Source organism: Lampetra planeri, chromosome 23 (genome assembly GCF_965212315.1).
Source record: "Lampetra planeri chromosome 23, kcLamPlan1.2.h2, whole genome shotgun sequence".
In the NCBI taxonomy this organism is placed as follows: Eukaryota; Metazoa; Chordata; class Hyperoartia; order Petromyzontiformes; family Petromyzontidae; genus Lampetra; species Lampetra planeri.
The window spans coordinates 6,161,559-6,184,910 of record NC_136129.1 but is presented as its reverse complement, the minus strand read 5'-3'; the positions used below and the strand labels follow the sequence as shown (position 1 = coordinate 6,184,910).

General features: G+C 48.7%; 1 protein-coding gene across 1 annotated transcript; it reads left to right on the top strand.

Moving 5' to 3' along the window:
• The first annotated feature begins 188 nt into the window (after positions 1–188).
• On the top strand, positions 189–15,863 carry COPS5 (COP9 signalosome subunit 5). The gene is made up of 8 exons (XM_078604929.1): positions 189–448; positions 1,775–2,009; positions 2,156–2,284; positions 2,538–2,603; positions 3,027–3,112; positions 8,307–8,418; positions 14,864–15,012; positions 15,515–15,863. The coding sequence occupies exons 1-8, from the start codon at positions 276–278 to the stop codon at positions 15,600–15,602; spliced, it is 1,038 nt and encodes a 345-aa protein (XP_078461055.1). The 5' UTR covers positions 189–275; the 3' UTR covers positions 15,603–15,863.
• The last annotated feature ends 7,489 nt before the right edge of the window (positions 15,864–23,352 follow it).

Here is a 23,352-nt window from a genome sequence, read left to right as displayed (position 1 = left end):
CGCCGTTGCGCGATGACGTCACCACGAGCAACGTTTTCCAGCGTGACGGCGCCGTTGCGCGATGACGTCACCACGCGCAACGTTTTCCAGCGTGACGGCGCCATTGCGCAATGACGTCACCACGCGCAACGTTTTCCAGCGTGACAGCGCAGTTGCGCGATTACGTCACCACGTCGCGTCCCTACCTTTGCGTGATGACGTCGTCGTCGCCGCCACGATGTTTTTACCGCGGGGGCCGCCGTCGGTGACGTCACGCGGTGTTTGGCATTGCCAAGATGGCGTCGGGCGGTCCCAGCGGCAGTGGCGGAGGCAGCGGTGGCACCTCAATGGCGCAAAAGACGTGGGAGATGGCGAACAACATGCAGGATTTACAGAACGTGGACGAGATCTACAAGTACGACAAGAAACAGCAGCAGGAGATCCTCGCGGCCAAGCCCTGGAGCAAAGAGTGAGTGTCGCGGCCCGGCTAGGCGAAGTGGCGCCTCGGATTGTTGGGCCCGCCCCCCCCCCAAAGAGTGATTTTTTTTTTAAATCGCGTTACCAGCGAATAAAGTTGACCTTGTGTGAATGGTGACTTAACGCGCGTCGGTTTCCCTAAGCGACGCGTGTGTGAGTGCCACCGGATTCGATTTCAGTGCTCCAGACGTCTTGGAGGTGGGGGTGGGGGTGTTTGTCGTGAGGTTGACAGCGTGAGAGCGGTGGGAGGAGATTGAGTGGGAGGAAGGGGATGCGTGTGCTTGACTCCGTGTGTTGTGTCAGCCAGTCATCTCGAGTCGGTCAACCCATGGCACCTGCTGGCTCTGCCCCGTGACCACCTGTCATCGAGCCTTCGACACTTCACGTGGCCTCAAAGTGCACCTGGCCTGGCACAGGCGCCGTGGTGGCGTCACCGTCACTTAGTGGCGAATGGCGAGTGTTGGTGTGTCATGGGGCTAGAGAAGAGATGGAATGATGTACAGAAGGATGTGGAGCTGATTTTACTTGCCGATGACTGGCACCAGAAGTGTCAATATCGGCCTCTGTGGAGGAGGTTCGTGAAGGACGCTGCTGAGGAGTTGGACGCAGTCGCTCTCCAGCAACAACGGAAGGCAGAGGAGCGACGCTCACAACAACGAGCAGAGCCCCGGGCGGATAAAACGCAGAAAGTTGGCACATTGGGAAGCACAGTTGGTGCATCTGCCAGTTATCTCAGTCAACCCATGGGACCTGGGTCTGTTTCCGTGACCTGTCAGTGGGCCTACGACGCTTCACGTTTTCTCAAAGGGCACCTAGCATGGCACAAGTGTTGTGGTGATGTCACCACCACTTAGTGGTTAACGGAGGTTGTTGTTGGTGTTGTGTGCCTCACTGGGTTGCGTGAGACCGGCGGCGTGAAGTGCGTGAGGAATGGAATTGCTGCTGTTAGAACAAGACGCCGAATGCGTGAGTTTGGCATTTGCCAAAAAGTAACACGACTGTTGAATGGTAAACTATTTGAACAAATTAATTCTGCCAAAAAGGTAAAAAAAATAATCGGCAACTTTGTGCCCTCCATGACAGAGCTATGAAGAAGGGCCATTTCCCGAAATGTCCCCTCCATATATATTTCATTCTAGGGCAATGTATTTATTTAATTTAATGCGTGTCGTTTGTTTGTAATTTGTGCTTGTGCACAACCACCAATGCAGTTTCACCAATAACGTTTTTGTAAAAGCTGCTGTTCATGTGAGTCACGCTACCGCTACGAATGTGCGATGTTGACGTCGTTAACACCTGCGACGGTGTTGGTGCGCAGCCACCACTACTTCAAGTGCTGCAAGGTGTCGGCTCTGGCGCTGCTCAAGATGGTGATGCACGCGCGCTCGGGCGGTAACCTGGAGGTGATGGGGCTCATGCTGGGCAAGGTGGACGGAGACACCATGATGATCATGGACAGTTTCGCACTGCCCGTGGAGGGCACCGAGACGCGCGTCAACGCGCAGGCCGCCGCCTACGAGTACATGGCCGCCTATATCGAGAACGCCAAGCAGGTTCGTCTCACCATCAAATTCCGTTGAATCAGCTGTGAGCAATACACTGCTGTATGAAGGTTTTTCCAAGCCATCACCTCCCTTGAATGTCTGCTTGCCCTGGCGTCTCTTGTGAATGTGTGGGTGGTGCGTGCGTTTTTTTATAGGTGGGCAGGCTAGAAAACGCCATCGGTTGGTACCATAGTCACCCCGGATACGGATGCTGGCTTTCCGGCATTGATGTCAGCACGCAGATGCTGAACCAGCAGTTCCAGGAGCCCTTTGTGGCCGTTGTGGTGAGGATTTGCTATCACGTTCTCTCGGGCTGCCGCAATATCATTTCTCACGATACAATGTTTTGACGGCAACCCTAGCTACCACTACCTCTGGAGAATATGCCCCCTGTGGCTCGACTCTTTGCTGTGATTCCTCTAGGCCCTGTGGCCTTTATTATCTCTGTGGTTATTTTCTTGTGGCTTTGCTTCTACAGCTACCTTTTGCTGATGATTTTAGCCTTTGATCAATACTTCCACTTTTTGTTTCTTCTAGATCGACCCAACGCGCACGATATCCGCAGGGAAAGTGAACCTCGGAGCTTTCCGCACCTACCCAAAAGTGAGTGGCGGTTGGGCTTTGCTAATATTTCTTGGGGTGTAATGATACACTCGGGATATAATGATGCACTTATTAACGTTGAATATTAATCTCACACTTGATAGGTATAATTGTTCATGTACGAATTGATTTAAAAAAATGTGTGCATGGTTTACGTAATGAGTTAATGCCACCCCTTCCATTCATTAGAAGCCATAAAAAAACACATCAACCTGCGATGCTGTTCTGGGCTCTCCCCTTTGGTTGGCTCAACCATACACGATTACCTGGTGCAGCGTGTATCCTTAAGCACTGTGGAGAATAACGTTATCCAGGTGTGGTCCTGCCATGCCAGCCATTATTGCTGTTCACTCAAAGCTCTTGCCCCAGCAGTCTGCATGGATATATGGCGGAGCTTTGGTTTTTCTTTCGTGTGGGCTGCAGGGATACAAACCTCCGGATGAAGGACCGTCCGAGTACCAGACCATCCCTCTCAACAAAATAGAAGATTTTGGAGTGCACTGCAAACAGTGAGTGTTGTTAATACAGTGCTATTTCAACAGATGCCAGGTGGCACGGTGGTAGAGCGACGGTTGCGAGTTCACAACCTGGTGGGGGTTGGGGTTAACTTGTTCCATCATTCCTCTGAAGGTTCGTAGAAAGAATAACACTTTATGGGGAGGGAAGTTGACATTGACTGCCTTGTACTTAGACTTGGCTGAGGCTTGTGAATGGGAGATGATCAGTGCTTCAATGCTCATTTGAGCAACACCTTACTTGGGTTTTTTGAGATGCCAGAAAAGTGCATTTTTTTCTAGCGTATTGTTTTAGACATGCAGCGATGCGTAGATTCATTGATACGGATATTGCTTACGCTCATGTCTCATGCATTAAAAAACAGAATATATTTGTTAGACAGTGGCTGATGGTGATGATGCATGTTCTTATGCATTTTTAATCGCACACTATATCGACGTGTGATATGAAGCCCTGGAATGTAGTCGCCTGATATATTGTTTCCCGTTTTAAGGCCACAGTTTTATCGCCGAATGTCTTGAGTTTTTATTTATTTCCACAAGGTGGCGCCAATTCACTAGTCTTATACCACTTGGGAATGAAAGAGCATTTAACAGCCGCGCACAACACTGTTGTAATTGAAAATATGCGCACAAAGGGCATTTCCCACACACGTCACTAAATCGTGTTACTCACTCGTGATAATTTTAGGAAAAAAAAACCTCACTAATGTATGTTGTTGATGATTGCATGTGGTCTATCCAGCGAATGTTGCCATGACTGAATGTATGGCTCCAAATCAATTAATTTCTTCATCCTTTAATTGACGAGTTGATATTCCATGAACATTTAACATTTATTTCCAAACTTTAAACAAAAATGAAGTTTGACGACTATGTTTTATCTAAATGTAACCACTGGGATTTGGCCTTTGCTGTACACAATGGCCCAATGTTGTGTTGTACAGTGATGTAGCAACAGGTTCACCAACCTCGACTAATGTGTAACCAATGTCTGAGTCACTGATACAGCATACATGTAATGAGACAAAACAGCACATTTTATTTGGGTCTGCACCTAATTTTACAATTCCATACAATTTTTTCAAAATTTCTTGCCGTGGTTTTCACACCTGATGATGATTGCTTGTGTTGCAATCAACGTCGTGAGAATTTTTTTATTTTAATTTTATTATTTCCCTTCTACGTGATTTTACCGAAAGAACCAAGAAGATGAATCCCTGCAGTCACGAAAGCTTTAAATCGAAAAAAAGGAAAAAATAATGTTTGAAAATATAGATGTTTTTATGATAGAATATAGCAATATAATTATATAGAATATAATTCCAGCTGTGATAAAAAAAATATGACTTATACTCTGGTGCAACGAATATTGCTCTGTAGCAGAGTGGCTAGGAAAGTTCTGGCCCCTGCTATGTGGACCATAGGTCACTTCAAGGGATCTCAGAAGTCACTGCGGTATCTGCTTCTATGGACCCTTACTCTAACACGAATGGTTCTGCTTGAGATCCGAATATACACGTTGTCTCATGAAATGACACCGACAGCACAAATTGCCATACAATTATGGGAAAGGACTAAACATTTCAAAAGCATGAAGAAGTTTGATGGATCACTTCAAACCAGGAAACACGTGGGGCTGGCAGGAGTAGTACTCACATGCGATTTTTCATTGTAATTTATCTCCAATGGAAGTCCACTACTTAGCCATACAGCCTGGGCGTGCTCATCAAATCTTTTGGCACTGAACCAAGCGACCGGCTGGAGCATGCGCTCAGCCAAGCACTGGCGTCGTGGCCACTTTGGTGGGTGGGGGGTGGGGTGGTGGGAGGAGGTTCCTCAACCCTATGCCCCTAGCCCAGGATATTCATTACACTATATTGTACGTCCTCCGCCCTGAGTCAAAGGGTCTTTACTTAACTGACATTGCCAATTGACAGCTTGCTAAGATTTGGTGCTGGCGGGGGCTACTAAGGGTGTGGGCACCCTACATTTGTGTGTGTGCGTGCGTCTGTGTTTCCATGCACGAGCGTGTGTGAGTGCTCATGTCTGTATGAGTGTGTGTGTTAGTGTGTGCATATGCTGACGTGCGTGTAAGTCTGCGTCTGTGTCTGTGCGAGTGTGTGTGACTTTGGGCAACTGTGTGAGCTCGGGTGTGTGCGTGCTTGCATGCGTGTGTGCGTGTGAGCTTGTGTGTGCGTGTGTGTGGCTGCACCCAGCGATCCTTGCTTCCGCCCGGCGCGCTGTGCGGCCCGTGGGACGTGTAGAAGAATGCCGGGCCATGACTTTAGTGCTACCGGTGCGTGTGTGGGTGCGTGTGTTTTGTGTGCGTGTGCATTGCATGCTTGTGCGTGTGTATCCAATGGGATGCGTGTGTGTGTCTACCCATGTGTACATATGTGTGTATCAGTGACATAGTGGAAAGCACACTGTGCTAAAAACCCAAACGACCTGAGCTCGATTCCCATCCATGGTTAAAATATCCCCTTAGGTCAACTCGGCCTTAAATGAGTACCTGATACCGTGTTTAAACATGAGCACTGGGCAGGCTAAGGGTGCCGGGCTCTGGTGCTGGCCGCATCTCCGTCACCTTGTGCATCGTGCCTCTCGTAATGTATGTTTGCTAACAGTGCTCTCATGCCAACAGTCTGTTAACGGCTGTATGGAAGACCTCTGTACGAGTATGAGCATGTATATGTGTGTATTGGTGTATGAGCACAGGATTATTTGATTGTGAATATGCACAATTGTGTAGGGAGTGGGATTGCAGCGGTTAGCGGGCTGCGCTACGAACCCAGCGACACGAGATCGATTCCTGCTCACGGCCAACACCAGTGATGATTATCTGAACCGGTCCTGGGCCTCCCCTAGGTCGACCCGGCCTCAAATGAGTACCTGGTGTGATGCATAAATATCACCACTTGGGCGTTGGTGCTGACCACCCACCCACTCATGTGCCGTGCCGGCCTTTATAGGTGCTCGCTAACAGCACTTACTCCAATGGTCTGTTAAGCCTATATGGGGGATCTTTGTCTTTGTTTACACAAGTGTGTAAACGAGTGCTGGTTTGCACGTGCATGCGTGGGTGCCTATTTACGGTAATCCAATATGCCATAGGCATTTTGAAATATAGTACAGTAGTTGTGAACGTCAAGTATATCCCTAATTGATTTTAAGAACTCTTGACATATTTAACACACTTTGACATTATGTAACAATATCTCGGCTTTTGCTACCCCTAAATTGTCTGTAAAATTACACTGCCTCCCCGCACACACACGTGCCGTTGATGTGGAGCCGTTCTCACTCTTTCGGCCACGTGCGAGCTCACCTACATATGCATGAGCGGTTGCATCGTGTGCGCGTCTGTCCGTACACGCGATTGGATGGCGGATGTCACCGGTATAGCAATCAAGGGTGGTGTGCAGATGGTGCAACTGCACAACTTCTCCAGGGTCCATGGGTCAGACGGGGGGGGGGTAGATGCAGGCGCCGGGATACAAAGAGGGGTGGGGGAATTTGGGCAGAGCCTCTCCCCATTTAATTCGTTGCACCAAAGCCCATGCCAACCACATTACGCCGCTGGCGGTGGTTGCGGGCGTGCGGATGCATGGATCTATGGTATGCGCACTTAATGTGCGTGAGAGCTTTCGACCCCATGCCACCGAATCTGGAAGTGAGTTGCTGTAAATTGATCACGGCGTCTCTCCATGTGTTTCCTGAAACATTTGAGACTCAATTCAACCTTCAATTGCATTTTTTTGTTATCCACCCGCACTCCCCCATTGTAAATGAAGCTGCAAAACGATCAGTTGACCAGATCACTGTAAAAGTTTTTTTGTATTTGCCCGAACCTTTCAACAAATTTGAAAATAATAAGAAAGTGAGCCTATACGCTTTGTTTAATTTTCACTGTGAAGTATACTCAAGTATATTGACTGGTTTTTTTTTATTTGACTGTCAGAAAAATCGAGAAAATAACTGTTTCCTTTCAAGCCACGCACACAGACACGCAAATACGCAGTGCAGTAATACATGGGGTATTGCTGTGCTAAAACGTTACGTGTCAATGTTCCCGCCCTCCTGTGGTTGTACATGTACAGCCCTTTTTTCCCATTCTCTGCTGGATGAGGGCCTCCTCATGCATGCAGTGCTCGTCATGAGGGTTATCTGGATATACTTTATCACCCTAGTCAGTGGTGTGAGTTTAAGGCAAGGAGCATTGACATGCAGTTCGCAACAAATAATGATTCTGCACTTCCGTCTGCTGCCCACAACACACACCTTATAGCACCTGTTGTATGCATGGTGGGCACACATCCAAGCACTATCCAACTCACCTTAGCTTCCGAGAGCTCATGGATGATATTAGGTGCCATTGTGGGTGATTCCGTCATGCTGTCTTGCTAACAGTTGAGCGTTTAGCAGCAAAGACATGAGAGTAGCAGTAGTAGCAGCAGCAGGGCTCACTTTTTGGCTACTGCCAAACTCTTAAGACTTCACTTGCCTCAAGGCAACGTTACCCGGTAGCCACTAACATTCTTGGCTGTTGTGTTTCATTTGATTTTGTGTTTTGTTGTTCCAAGTCAATTACATTTAATGGCATGCTTAGGTTTTCTAATGTGGTAAGTCACATGTTTGCCGGGGGAGAAAAAATATCTAACTTGCCACTTCTGATTGTGAATGACGGTGACTGCGCCCGAGCTAATGACAAGCAGCTCTTGAACTCGGTCCCACCTCACAGTCGTCGACTCCATTCCATTGAACTGCATTTAAAATTAATGTTTTGTGCTTTTTGTTATTGTTCGTTTACAGTGCCGAGAAATTGAATTTCTACGTAGTTGACGTCGTATATACGAGTCCATACGTCGGTCATTTCTTGCTCAAATGAGCATTGAGGCAGTGCTCATTTCGCGTTTACAACCCAGACCCGGTAGTGGAAATTACACATTCCTATGGTGAAGGTGAGTTTTCATAATACAACCACCGTTGAATACCTCCATGAAGGGGTATTAATTTTATCGACCCCGGATGAATGATGGACCGAGTTAACCCACAACCAGGATTTGAACTCCCAACCCTGCCGATTGCGAGCCACGTGGGTGCAATGCGGGCGTGCTGTGGTGCACGGTGCCTGTAGCACGTTGGTGACAAACTGGCTCGCCCCGACGTGTTGTCTCCATCGCAGGTACTATGCCCTGGAAGTGACGTATTTCAAGTCGTCGCTCGACAGGAAGCTGCTGGAGCTCTTGTGGAACAAGTACTGGGTCAACACTCTGAGCTCGTCCAGTCTCCTCACGGTAACACGCGGCGGCGGTGGCGCGTGCCTGTGCAATCTGCCGCTTGATATGCGGTTGTTTGCTTTCTGTCTGATGTGTTTTTCATTTTACACCGAGTTCCGTGATGTTGTGTTGTTTGGTTTGCAGCACAACCCGAAAACGCATCGTGGCGTGTGCAGGCCACTGGATGGATAGTCACGTGGCAAGAGAATTAAGGAGACCCTCGTCCAGCAGTGGATTGATGATAGTTGATGATAAGGATTAGAATAATGGCGGCACTGTGGAGCCAATAATTTTCGAGGTTCGACTCCTTCCCAGGAAACGGTGGTCAGTCATAAATCCCTGCAAAACTGGGGCTGGCAGATGCAATTATCCAACACTGCCCCACTCCGCCAATTTATAGACCACGCATCACACTGCCACGCTGCCCGCATCGCTGATTCACAGACCATGCATTCTATGATCTCACGCAGCCCGGGTTGCCAATTCACAACCCACACATCTCACAATCCCATGCTACCTATGTCGTCGATTCACAGACCATGCATCGCATAATCCCACACTGCCCGCACCGCTGATTCACGGGCAACATTACCAAATCCACCAAGCATACACAGAGACTATCGAATGGCTTCACCTCGCTCTACACGTATAATGTTGTTAAGTTGACATTGCCATACAAAAAAGAAGACTTGGGCCACCACGCAGTGTGGCCTCTAATCCAGGCAGATGCTCAGCATTTGTGATGATCATTAATGCGAGAAATCACTTTGCAATGCACAAAAGTGAAAAGCGCTGGTAAGAGATGGTGCACAAAACATAGGGCACCGATTATCATGCCTGGCCCAAAGCCATAAATTCATTCTCATGGACGCATGTTTTGAGACTTGCGTAAGGATGCACACAGATGGGGTGCAGAAGCTTAAAGACCTACAGGGGTCTCTGACTGAACCCGGGGGGCACGTTCCACTTTGCCCTTAAGCTTCAAGCACGTGCCCTGCCAAACTGATAGAGGGGAGGACACAGTGCTCTGTGAATGGAAAATTTCAAAGCACCACCTCTTTGGACCCCCCCCTGGGACAGCAGATGCAGAGGCATTGGGCAAGAGGCTACGGCTTCAAAAAGTCAGCGTTTTGACAAGAAAGGGCTCTCACCTTTTCCTGTGACGCCGCCTCTACGCAGAGGTATGTCCAGGATCAAGCATGAAAAGGCAGAAGCCTTTTTGGTGCCAGTGTGATGGTGGAGGAGGTCTCGTATCGGCACTACTGGGTATATTATGTGTCCTCGACATTCACGGCCTCTGTCAGCGTCCCGCTCTCAAAATGGAGGGGTGAGGGAGGGGGGTGGAAAAATCAAACGCTCCTCCGCGTAAAGCGAGTTCCTGTGTGCGTTTGAGCTTGTGGCCAAAGTTGGGAGCTTAATTGTACGTGTGATTGTTACTTGCGCAAATGTTTTCGATTGTAAGCCGCTTGCGCGGTTGCAGTTGCGTGTGTGATTGTGATTGTTAGACGCACGCTTGTGGGAACGGGCGCACGGTCGCGTGTCCGTGCGACGCTGAGCGTGCGTGGAAGGCCCCCCTGTACTTGCTCAGTGTGTGGTTACCGTCATGGGTCGCCGCTCTTTTAGACGTTACTTGATATTGCGTGTAACTCCGTAACATGGGTGCTAGGCCGGTGTAGCACACACAAACGCCGCACCACACACACACACTCCGTGCTACACACAACACCACACACGCTGCACAAAACACACACACTACACTTACACACATTGCATAATGTAAACTGCACAACACAGCGGCGCAGCAAAACAAGGACATGCAAAGACCCCCCATATAGTCTTTAACAGACTGTTGGGGCAAGTGCTGTTAGCGAGCACCTATGAAGGCCAGCACGGCACACGAGGGGGTTGGTGGCCACCACCACACCCGGCCGCTTTTGCCTCCCTAGTGGCAATGTTTACACCGCAACAGGTACTCATTTTGAGGCTGAGTCGACCTAGGGGAGGCCCAGGACCGGTTCAGATAATTGTCACTTCTGTTGGCCACGAGCGGGAATCGAACTCGGGTCGCTAGGTTTTTAGCCCAGCGCACTAGCTGCTACGCTCACGCTCCCCACAGCACAACACATTGAACGACACACACAACACATACACAACACACACACAACACATATCAGCTCACATTGCAATACGTGCACCCTAATTGATGCTTTGTCATTCACATATCTTTTGATATTGCTGACAACTTCAACCTCCCGTACACAGAGGATGTTAAGATCTGTTGCATATATTCACACATTAAGATATAAACAAAAGTACTGTACATTTAAATAAAATTCACTTGTCATTAACTGCCATTCAAACTGAAATGCCGAGACCAGGGGTCAGCAACCTACGGCTCCGGAGCCGCATGCGGCTCTTTAAGCACTGCTTCGTGATGTTGTTTATTAATGACCACTGTCCGTTATTCACATTGCATTGCGGCTCCTTGAAATATTGAGGTTTTAGTTTTTTTACCAAATTGAAAACAAATGGCTCTTCTTGTAAATTTGGTTTGCCGACCCCTGACCTCGGGGGAACAAACACCCTACTTTGGACTGCATTAATTCCCCAAAGTAGTAAGTAGTGCAAACCACCACGGAAAGTATGGTAACGATAATCTGTGTCATCACATTATGCGTATTTGTTTATATTTTCAGCAGAGGGACTATGAGGGTCTTCTTAGAGACGCTTGTGTGGGGGGTCGCGACCCCGAGCGCATGGCGTGACGGAGTTACACGTCTGCTCCGTGACCCGGCACCCTCTGCTCAGTGCCTCCTCCTCCGTGTCACGGCTCAGTCTCATAGCCCACCTAGCTTGACACGGATATGTGAATTTGCACGTGTATGTATGTATGTGTGTTGGCGAAAGAGATACGGCGGGGGGGGGCGGTGGGGAGCGTGCCAGTACTAGTTCAGATGTCGATCACATTGAGTGATGTTAGCTGGGTTCTGAGCGCAATGCTAGCCAAATGTAAGCATTACCAAATCACAGTTTGCTTATTTCGGCAACAAAGTGACAGCCTCTCTAGCAGTGGCCACGTGGCTTGGAGGTCAGAACGCTGAGCTGGCACCACTGAGTTTTCGATGTTTGAACCGACTGGAGTTGATGGTTTCATCCCGGTCATCAAATGACTGCACATAAACACCGTCGCAAAGCATCGTGGGGAAGTATGGTCAAACGTTCCCCCGTTAGCAGCGCATTATCCAGCAGTAGATTAAGAATGGGCTGTGCAGCATACACATATCCACATTTTTTAATCATTAGTGCCGCACGCCCTCCATCACTACCGCTCCCAGTAGCCCAAGCCTTGCCCAACCCCACCTTCCCCCCCTCCACAGACCGCCACAGCATCTTCCACCCCCCGCCAACCCACCGCACCCCTCCCGGCAGCCCCCCTCTGCCCACGTCCGGGCCTTGACGTGTGCCGGCATTGGCGAGCGTGACTGAGTGGCGGTGTTAGTATGCGGTGTTGCTGTGCGGTGCTGCACCTCCCGGGCCCCTGCGCGTCCCGGGCGAACGCTGGCGTCGGTCGGGTGGCAGAGCGAAGCGTGACGGAGCCTCGTATCCCCGGGCTCCACCCCCCCGGTATTGTTTTTCCGCCGACCACTAATGAAGATGAATAACTCAAACGAGCCCTCCGGCGTTGGCACTTAGCCCCCGCTGTGCCCTGCCTCGGCCTCGCTGCCACGTGGGGACACGAGAAGAGCAATGGGAGGAGGAGGGTGAGCGGAGAGGGTGAAGAGGGTGGAGTGCTCAGAGTTTGGTGCGGCAGAGGTGGAGTGAAGAGAGTGGGAGAGAGGGAGTGAGGAGAGTACTTGAATTGTGGAAATTTGGATATGGAGGGTAATTATGGTAATGAAGGTGGCAGCCAAGGATTATTATTTCTAAACCGCTTGGGTAATATATTTGGCAAAAAACTTACTATTTATTAATCGGCCAGCCAATGGGTATTAAGTGTAGCTCATGGTGTGAGACTTGGAATACCACTTGCATCTGGTTAAATTATGGGGCATCACTTAAATCTTAGTAAACCACTTGCACACCTTGTTACCGCTAGACCGCTTAAATTGTTTAATCTTAACGAACTTACCATATATACGGATTCTGTTGGAAAATGTAGGTTGTGCGATTACTTGAGATAGTCTTGTGCTAGTTAACGTTACAATGAAAGATCGCTTGTGAATACCATCCCTGCACCTTTCCTGGTTTGCAGATATTAATATTTAAAGTACTGAAGTGCACTATGAAACATTTTCATGCTTTTTCATTTGTCATTTGTGCCAATTGTATCCTGATTGTGTTATCGGTGTCTGTGAAGATTTTTTTTGCGGAGCATTGCAACTCTCCGTGTTACGGAATGTTCCACAGAAGCGGATATCGTAGAATTTATTTTGAGATCCCCTTCAAGTAACCTCTCTGGTCCACGCAGTCGGGAGGGCAGCACTCTCCCCACCCACTGATAGTAATCTTTGTCACGTAACAGTCAAACTGCTACTTTTAATTCTCAGAACTAGAATATAGATACAACTAGCTGCACACTAAATTTAATGTGGTGGGATTTTTTTGTTGTTATTGTGCAGCGATCGGTGACCGAGCTGTGACTCAACATCTTGCCACTTTGGAGAACCTGTGTAATCGTGAACACTTGCCCGGATTTTAAACCCAGGATATCTGCAGTGCCAGCTCGGTGCGCCAACCTCCTGATCCTCCTGGCCACCTCGTGTTAACGATCACAGTGTCGTAGCCACGTTCCGCAAGTTCACTCGGCAGGGCCGCCTTTCCGCAACGAAGGTTGGGGTTTCAGTGGCCGGACACCCTGAGCGCTCGCCGACTCGATTTCGTGTTTTTCTAAGCGAGGGGTTGCAGACCTGTGGCACGCCAAGCCTCTTCCTGTGGCTCGCCGATCACCGCCGTGGCGGGCGCCACTGGCGCACCACTCGATTTCGGCGTTAGGGTGAACCAATTTAATGCAACCTCCCCGTAGCACATGTGTACTCGGGGCATACACACATGCACACACACACACGCAGGCTCCAGCAGGCTCCGCACGGCCTCTCTGGGCTGCATTCAGCTTGCATTTATTTCCTCCTTGAGAGAAACCCCAAAAGCCACCCTCGCCTTGATGGGTTACGTCCTGTTAAGTGCTTTAATCTGCACGCTACTTTCACTTCTGCTTCCGCTGTGTTTGAGCTTATTTGCTGTGTTCCCGGTGTGCGTGAGGTTATGTATTGTATTCCCGAGCGGTGTTTGATGGGGATTATTTCTTTTTTTCTTCCCTTTGCTGAAGTTCCTACAGCTTTGCTTCTGCTGCGTTTGATGCTGCGTGTTTCTATTCTGGCCTATGACCAAATCATCCGGAATGTGCCCGATGCCATCAGATCACGGAAGTTACGCAGAGACTGAACCTCGATAGCACTTGGGCAGGCGACCAGCGTAGAAACAAATGGATGATTTTGGGCCACTGCTGGGCTCCGCTCTCAGCAGAGGGCAGTGCAGCAAAAACAATTGTTGTACTGTATTGTGCGGCAGCGTCTATGGTCCCTGCCTTCACTGGCCCTTATTCACCAACATGTGGAAGTATAGTCAAACTACCCACCTGACCTGCATGGTATATAGAGGTCCTCATTCGGCAGTGCTGACGGCCGTGCATTTTGTTTGTGGTGTGATTTTTTTTCAATACAGATTTGAAGGCGTGCCAAATTGGCGAGTTAACTACCTCGCTTGATATGCAGGAGGTCGTGGGTTCGATCCCAACCCTGACGCTTGCATATTCAGAGTTTGCATGTTCTCCCCGTGGTCACGTGGATTTTTCTCAGGGTCCTCTGGTTTTCCCCTCATTTAGAAACAAGCGTTTCGAGTATTTGGCTGCTATAAATTTCCACGTGAAAAGCCACTTCGTTGCGCTTTCATTTGTGGCCCAGGTCGCTTCTGAAAAAGAGCTATATAGCTCAGTGGGCCTTACCTGGCAAAATAAAAAAAATAGTCTAGTTTTTAGTCTCTATGTCTCTGGTTCTGTGTTTTATCTCTCTCAAATTTAGCATTCTCAGGAAGAACGTAATCAACCAGGTAGGGTGTTGACTGTTATGTTATCCGACTCTCTGTATTACATTACATTTCTAAGTATACTAGATTTGTGTTTCTATTTCATTTATACCTGATGATGATTGCTTGTGTTGCAATCGAAACGTCGTATGCTAGTATTTCATTTATTATTTTCTCTTTATACGTGACTTTACCGAAAGAACCAAAGAGTAATTCCTGCAGTCACGAAAGCTCCAAATTAAGTATGAAAGCTCCAAATTAAGTATTTAGTTTGAGTGGTTGTGGATGTTATGCAGCCCCTTGTTTGTACCCGGCTTTGTCATAGTCGTCGTCTGTGCGGCCTGACGGTGGCACGTGTCTCATTGGGGTGCCCCGTGTGCAGAACGCCGACTACACGACGGGACAGATATTCGACCTCTCTGAGAAGCTGGAGCAGTCCGAAGCGCAGCTGGGCCGGGGCAGCTTCTTGCTGGGCATCGACGGGCCGGAGCGCAAGCCCGAGGACAAGCTCACCAAGGCGACGCGCGACAGGTGACCCGGGGGTCGCCTGGGGGGTCGCCCCGGACGCCCTCCGTCCGTCCGCACACACGGCGGTCCCAGGGACGTGGCAACCTACGTCGCAGATCATTATTCGGATTATAAGACCTACCGGAAAGCAAGACGCACCCCACACTTTCTGGAAGTCACAGGAAACGAGGGTGTTCCAATGTAACATTTTAAAAATATAGAGTGGATGCTGGGAAAAAAAAAGTGTAACTCGTAGGCCGGAGAATACGGTAATGTGTAGTAGCAATAAAGTTGTTGATTTTGCCAAGTTATCTATAAAGCTGTTCAAAATATTGGTTTACACGCCCATTGGATTGTAAGATGCACCCCAAACTTTTTCTTTAAAATCCCATAAAAGTAATAAAATTGTGTGCATCTTGTAATACGGGGGGAGAATATGATGTTTCCACTTGCCTACTTGTACACGACTGCCACTACAGTCCCATGATGTTCATTGGCCCTGGATCACGTGTGTGTGTCTCCGCAGCTGCAAGACGACAATCGAGGTGATCCACGGACTGATGTCTCAAGTAATCAAAGACAAACTCTTCAATCAGATCACGCCCACGAGCTAGACCACCGACCGCCAGTGAAAGCTGGCAAGATCAAACCAACGCGCGATTTTTGTTATTTACTGCGTGGCATATGACGTTAGTTAACCCCCCCCCGCCGCCCTTCATGTCCTCTCAAGCAATGGGCAAAGGAAATTGGTAACGGGAACGTTGCAAATGTTTTTGTTCATGCAGCATTTCTTTAATGTATTCAACAGCGAAGTGTTTATCCTGCGATTAAATGCTGATTTGGACAAACTCGAGTAAAAACCGCCTTTCGAGAAACCTGTTTGTTGATGACTGAATGCAATGTAATACGACGCAATGCAATTGTTCATCGCCGCCTGCGTGTTGTGCTTTTAACGATGCTGTACATGAAAACTGCGGCAATGCCACGCGATGGTGTTCGCCATCGTTAAAGATGCTGCATAAGCAGTTTCCAAGTAGAGGAGTATAACTGAGGCTGCATTTAAAATTTAAAGAAAATGGATTTTAATGCGCACTTTTTGGCTCGTTTGCATTACGTTATATATATTACTTCAGGCGCCCAAAGGGCTTAACCTTATGCCATTTGACATATTTGGCAGGAAACAGCGGAAGTGATGTCATTATGGAATGACCTGAAAGAATCTGTTTTTGGATCATACGAAATTTGGTATTCCAACGCGATTTTCATAATTTTTTTTGCAGTTTAATTTGAAAATCGTGAGCACATGCGTAGGAAACGCATACGTGCGTGCCTGCACGCTTACTAACACGCGTCTTCAGTAATTATTACACATAAACACTCATTATGACAATAATAATTATACGTGAGATGTACGAATATTCACCCAGAAAAGCCACACTGAGTACAAAGATTTTGGGGGGAGAGGAAAACTCATTCAGGACAGGAGAAGAAGTTGAAAACTCCATGCAGAAAGGTGCCTGAGTCAGGAATGGAACCAGGCAATGGAGGGCAGCCAAAAGGTTTTAAAAACAAGTACATAGTAAAAAAAAAGTTGCACCAACTTAATTCTCTCTACTGTTTTTGACACCTCATTTATGTGTGTTCTGCACCATAAACAGTACTTGCAATGTAATAGAAATGCTGGCATTGACGCTTGCAGTCGGCGAGGTTTTTTTGGCGCACAAAAAAGGAAAACGCAATAAGCTATCGGTGCTCGCGCTTTTAATATCCCGTTGTCAAAACTATTCGGTCGCCCCGACTTTTGAAAACATTTCCATAATTCCTTCCATCGCGTGCACACACACGCGCAAGCTCGCACACGAACACACGCGCGGTGTACAAATAAACACGCAAACGTCCGTGCGTACACGCTCCTAGAGCTGTGTGTGTGTTGTACACAGCGCACCTAATATCCTGCGGTTTGCATAACCCTTGGTTATCGACACAAAAACGTGATGTCTGGGCAGTAGCCGTGTTTATTTAAGTCCTCGTAAATCAACTCCATTTACGTTCTCGCATATTTGGGATCCCAGCAGCAGAGGCGGCGATTCGAGTGGGTTCCCCTTCACTCTGCATTTCCTCCACGACCTCTTCGACAGTCGCACTGCTGTGCCACCACTTTGCCGCCACCACTCCATCACCACCCCACCACTTCACCACCACACCACTCCATCACCACACCACTTCACCACTTCGCTCTTGCCGACGTCGCGCACCGCAAGTGTGGCGACTGCCGAGCGTTTATTCACGCGCAGTGTCCCAAGTGCATCTCAAAAGTGTTTGTTTCTGATGAAGCTCCACTGTGGCGTTTGAATCTTTCCAAGTATGCCACGCTAATAAGTTCATCCCACTTCATCATCATCTCAATTCATACTCTTTGGTTTTTTCAGTAAAGTCACGGAAGTAATAAATGAATTTGGCTGTAACGGTTCCACCTGAAGACGGAAGCTTGTGTTGCCTCCGAAACGTCGTGATTTAATTTAGTTGTTTTTCATTCATTTCTTTTTTACCTACGTGACTTTACCGAAAAAACCAAAGAGTATGAATCCTTGCAGTCACGAAAACTTCAAATCTAGAAGACATCTCAATTCACTTGGGTGCACGACTCTCACAGTAACCAACTTGTACACGGACAGAATCAGTATTGGTCGTATACGAATGTTCTGCACTTCTTTCGCACGGCTGATATAGATGCAGAGCAACAACTACAAATTTACATTTACTTGGGCAAGCCAGACAACCGCGTCAGGAGCAGGGCAGCGTATCGCTGCGATGTCTCCTTCGTATTTGTGGTTCGGGCATTGCGTCCGTTGTACACTTGTTACGGTTTGTTCTGGATGACCAGAGTCGCACACTGGAGAGTTTTAAATTTTCCATTTGTGCGTCAGGTATCCGCATGTACTGCCATGGTTTGTGGTTGGTATAGATATTGCATTCAGTTGCCAATGAGCAGTTGGCTTCAGTGCTCTTGTTTTACATGTTCAGGGTTCATATTCTTGGTTCTTTCGGTAAAGTCACGTAGATAGAATTCGATCGCAACACAATTTTCAATGTTATTGATAAAATATATCACGTGAAAAATGTTGCGAGAATCTCCTACACATTAGTCATGGGTTAAATAAATGTATTTTTAGTCTTGGTTCTTTCGGTAAAGTTACGTAGATAGAAACATTTTTTTTATTTTTTTAACTTTTCTTTCCGCCTGATGAAGACCGCTTGTGTTGCGATCGAAACGTCGTGGGTTTTTTGCTTTTATTTTTTTTTATTAAATTTTATTTTAATTTTCTATCAACGTGACTTTACCGAAAGAACCAAGAATATTAATTCCTACAGTCACGAAAGTTTTAAGTCAAAATGTTCAGGGTTATGCTGAGAAAAGAAAGAGAAAAAAAACCTCAACGTCTGCTCACATGGCGAGATTACTAATCATGCGATTACGAAAGAAACATTCACAGACTGTTGTTCTCCAGCAGTAGTTTGTGTAGTTTTAAAGGAATTGGGCGAATTAACATGAACATTCTCCAGGAGCCTCTGCGTGCAGTCTTGTTTTGCATCCACAACCCCCCTGCGTGTAATTTGGGCCACATGTTGACAACCTCCCTGTCCTCCGGGACCACCGAGGCCCACGTTTCCACCTTCGACGACTAATCACCGCGTGTTTGTAATGTTAAGGGGGCGGAGGGGGGGGGGACCCTCCCGTGTGCACCGCGCACGTGTACATACGAACGGTTGACTTGCTTTAACATGCGAAGGGCCGCGTGATTCAGATCGATTGGAGAAGTTTGGCCGACGAGGAAAGCCGCCGTTCCGGCAGTGGCGCCCCAAGGGGCTGGCTTTGGCTGTTGAAATCTGGGCAACTTCAGGCCCAAACGGTTTTAAAACTGCAGACCTCCGTGCCTCCCCACGGCTCCCTTGACTTTGAATGACTTCCAATCAGCTAATGGAGAAATATGGTGGGTCCCGTTATGAGTCGTGCATTTCCCTTGGCAAGTCTATACAACCCGTGCACTATATACTGTTTTTGTAAAATATTAATGCAATACCATTGGAACCTCCTTTGCCAGTAGCAAAATATGATATTTGGTTTTTTACCCTTTTATCTGGCAACAAAACTGACACTTTTTTTTTACAAGGAGTCATGTTTGCATTGACCACAATACCTGCGGTCGGAATGCAAACAGAAAACACAACTCTGATAATGTATGCACTGTCCTTGAAATTGATTGGTCCACACCCGAGACAGCTTTTCTTAGAGCCTAGTCTCACATGGTGTTGGACCAGATGACACCTTGAGGCTGCAATAGCTCGCTCACGCTACTGCTGGCGGAAGGGCCTCTACTGCGGCGATCTTCGAGGGAGGAGTCCTCGACTCTTGTGGGTATTTTGGCCTCCTCTTCCACGATGGGGGTCGGACCGTCTTGGAAGAGGTGTGAGTACATGCACTTGACCCCCAACAACAACCGCCATTCGCCACTAAGTGGCGGTGACGTCACCACGGGGCTTGTGCCAGGCTATGTGCACCTTAAGGCCACGTGACGTGTCGAATGCCCACTGGGCAGGAGGTCACGGGATCGACCCAGATGACATTGGTCGACTGACTGAGATGACTGGCCGATGCACCACCTGTGCCCTCTGCTGTGCCAATTTGCAGTGTTTTACCCCCTCCATACATACCACAGGCAAGTTGGCGATCGACTTCACGGATTGTATACCAAATTGTCCTGCTGGTTGGGCAGAACCGTGCGGGACAAGGGGTGATTTAAGAAACGGGGTTTTCAACAGCCGCGCCGGGAAATCGAATCCAGCGGCAAACTTCTGGATCAAGGAGCATAAACCATCACGCGAACTTCGGTCATCCTCGCAGCAGCGGCTTTTGGATAACCATCGAACAAAGACGGTCAACGGATCACGCGTTTTCAGACGCGCTTCTGCGGCCGTCTGGAACGTTCTGCCGGTATTGGGAAGCCGCTGAGAGCTATGCACTTTTAAACCGTCGAGATTGAAAACAAAATTATTTAGAACTGCTGTTGTTTATTTAGTTGTCCTTCCCCCGCACCTCCGATTAGCACGGTTGGCTAGGTAGGGTGCGAAAGAAGTTCAACATGCCAATGAATCCGGTGTGCTGACCAGTAACCTACCACGGCAGCGTCCGCGTGTACGCGCTCTCTATAAATGCATCGCGCAAGTAGAGGATACGTTTTAATGGGGCTTAGAAGTCATTGAAAATCTCGGGGTCGTAAGGGCCACCGTGGCCTTGGTTGTAACTCGCAATTAATGAATGGGCTTGCCAAGTCTCCGTTTGGGGAGCGAAGCTCTGAATTGTTCCCACGTATTCCTCTCAAATGCCCGAGTGTGCGTTTATCCCGCGACGCTGAGCGTTCCCAACTCTCACGGCACCGCCCACGCACCCCCCCCCCCCACTGAAGTAAGTCACTCGCCACATTCCGCCGTCATCGAAGCTGTGAAATGACGAGGAGAAATCCCCCATCATTATCATAGCAGAAAACTAACAAAAATAGTGCAGGCTGGAACATCACACGTGTTAAACAACACGCGCATCGGCACGTGTACAAAAAAAGTGTACTCGGCCTTTGTGCGTTGCGCAAAAGCAATTTTGTAAACACGTGTTGTTTGAAATCGTGGAGTTTTCCAGCCTGCGCTATTTTTGGTTTATGGCAGGGTTTCCTAAACTTCAGACCTCGCCACCACTCCGCCACGCGACGTCTTGCCGCGTTTACAAAATCACAAATAAACTCGTTCCACGCTGCACGCGCCCGATCATTGTTTAACACGTCCCACGTGACGCGCTAAGCAATGAACGTTGCCTGCGTCACGTGGGACACATGCGCGCGCGCGCGCACATGCACAATGAGATTTCTATCTTAATTTAAATAGGCTCTGAAATTATGCCCAGTTGAAATGTTACATTTTAATAGTTGGACTATTCATTCGTGGCTAGCCGCGTGAGGTTCACCTGCGGAATGGCCGATATCAATGATTGGACCGCGCTGAGTAAAAAATAAACATTTTTATGAATGAGCCTCGGCCTTCGCATTCAACTCCCCATTCATCGCCTCCACGGCGTTCAGGGTGGAGGGGGAAATGTGGTTCCTTGAGCTAATCGGACCAACACATGGCTTACCGGTACCATCCAAGGTGAGATAAGCCAACAATGATTATCTGGAAGCATTTCATCTCTAGATCGCAAATATATTTGATAGCAAGGTCACCGTGGTAGCTTTGAGGGTTTTTTAAAGCGAATTTCCGTGAATAAAGGTGCAATGAATCGTATGTTTTATCGGGAATACCGGGGTTGTTATGGAGTGATATATCAACGAAATATAAAAAAAACTATTATTGTTATTTACCCTCGGGCTGTCTTTCTATGCCTGTGGTGAATGCTTCCCATGGTTTTATACCTGGTAGCAAATTGCATCTCGGGTGGTACCGACCAATAATCGTGGCTCATGAGCGGCCCGGTGTGCGCATTCAAAGGACGGGCATGCACCGACTCGCCACCCAACGCGAGTCGATTCAACAAAATCATCACCATCGTCATTCTTGATTGATCGACTGCTGGATGAAATCCCCCCCCCCCCCAATGCCATCGATCGCCATCTCGAAATAACGGCCCCAACGATCCGAGCAGTAAATCCAACCCAGCGTCTGCCGCGCACGAGCTTAAATAGTCACTCCAATCTCAGCGGCGAGCGCGGCCCTCTCGGGCTTTCGAGTGCAAGGGTCGGGCAACCTGCGGCTCCAGCGCATGCGGCCCTTTAAAGACCGCCTCGTGGCATTATTTTATTAAGGACCACCATTGCGGCTCTTGAAATATCCAGTTGGTTAGCGAATTCAAGAAAAAATGGCTCTGCTTGTTATTTTGGTTGCCGAACCATGGTCTAGGGCAGGGGTGGGGAACGTCCGGCCCGCGGGCCGTATAAAGGCCCGCGAAATCATTTGGTGTGGCCCTGCCAAGGCAACCGCAGGCGGGACTCGAAATTCAATACATCTAGGAGCAAACCTGGAAAAGCAGTTGCGAGTAGCAGCAACATCATCAATACCAGCGAACATCACACGCCTCACCAAAGAGAAGCAGTTCCAGCCATCGCATTAGGGGTGAGTTAATTAAATGTTTGACCAAATATCTTCTTCTTCTTTAGTGCTGCCTAACGGCGTGTGCGACTTCACGATGATATTGGTCCCGGCCTAGCACGGCGTGTAGAGTTTGTGCTGTTGTTAATTGTAGCCATGTTTTGATGTTACTTGACCAAATATAATAGGCAATTTTTTAAGTTGATAATTTTGTATGGCCCGCGAATGATGTTATAATTATCCAAATGGCCCTTGGCAGAAAAAGGTTCCCCCACCCCTGGTCGAGAGCTACCTTCGACTGAAGACCCTTCCGCAAGCAGTGACACGCGAAAGCAATTGCAAGGCTGCAACCTTTATCTCTATCCCCTTTATCCTGCTCGGAGGGTTATATTTATTTCCAGGACAGCCCAGAAAGAGAGAGAGAACGCGAGCGGAATTTAATGAGCAGCTCCAGATTTAGAAAATAATTGAGCCACGTTTGATGTGCGAGTGGCGTCGTTCCGCGCTGGCGGCTCTCAACGCGAACCACGTGGGAGTCCTCCATCGTAGCCCCTGAGCCAAAGGCGGTGGGGGGGTGGGGGTCGGTGCCAATCTGCGGTGGCAAATGCTGCGAGCGTCCACCGTGGGCAGTGTCCACCACGAGCAAGCCGGGGGATGGGCAACTTCGACTCCCACGGGGTAGGGAGGGAGTGTGGTCAGGGTCGTCTATGGAGGGTAGGTGGGGTGCGGGGCCCCCGACGCCTTCAAACTAAACCGGGAGTGTTACATCTGACACCGTGACGCCGAAGCGCGGAGCACCCACCCCCCAAAGCGCGGGGCCCGGGGCGGTAACCCCCTAGGGACGGCTCTGTGTGTGTGTGTGATCCACTACACCCTTGCCACCCAAAGTGGCGGCTTACAGGCGTCCGTTGCCCGGTTGAATTTTGAGTTGAATTCGGCTCTGCGCAGAGGTGCGCGTGCGTAACTGTCACGCGATTCATCGCGTTCCGTTTCAAGCAGCCCCCGTCTTTGCCGTCACTGAGGCGATATCGAGCACGGTTGGCTACCGTACGGTGCGAAAGAAGTCCAACGTAGACACTGCCTCCATGGCTGGCTCTCCGCAGTCAACCCACCCACCCCAGACCAGCCTCGTCGTCCCTTACCACTCGTGCATCACGTCACCTGGACGTTATTCATTATTTATAGGCTAATAATTATCGGTTGAACACGTAGGCTTTCGCGACCAATATTATT

Excerpts from the sequence above, each read along its gene's own strand:
- COPS5 (XM_078604929.1), top strand. The coding sequence starts at position 276 with ATGGCGTCGGGCGGTCCCAGCGGCAGTGGCGGAGGCAGCGGTGGCACC. Across the intron at positions 449-1,774 it reads GCCAAGCCCTGGAGCAAAGA|CCACCACTACTTCAAGTGCT; the intron begins GTGAGTGTCGCG and ends GTTGGTGCGCAG. Across the intron at positions 8,419-14,863 it reads GCTCGTCCAGTCTCCTCACG|AACGCCGACTACACGACGGG; the intron begins GTAACACGCGGC and ends CCCCGTGTGCAG.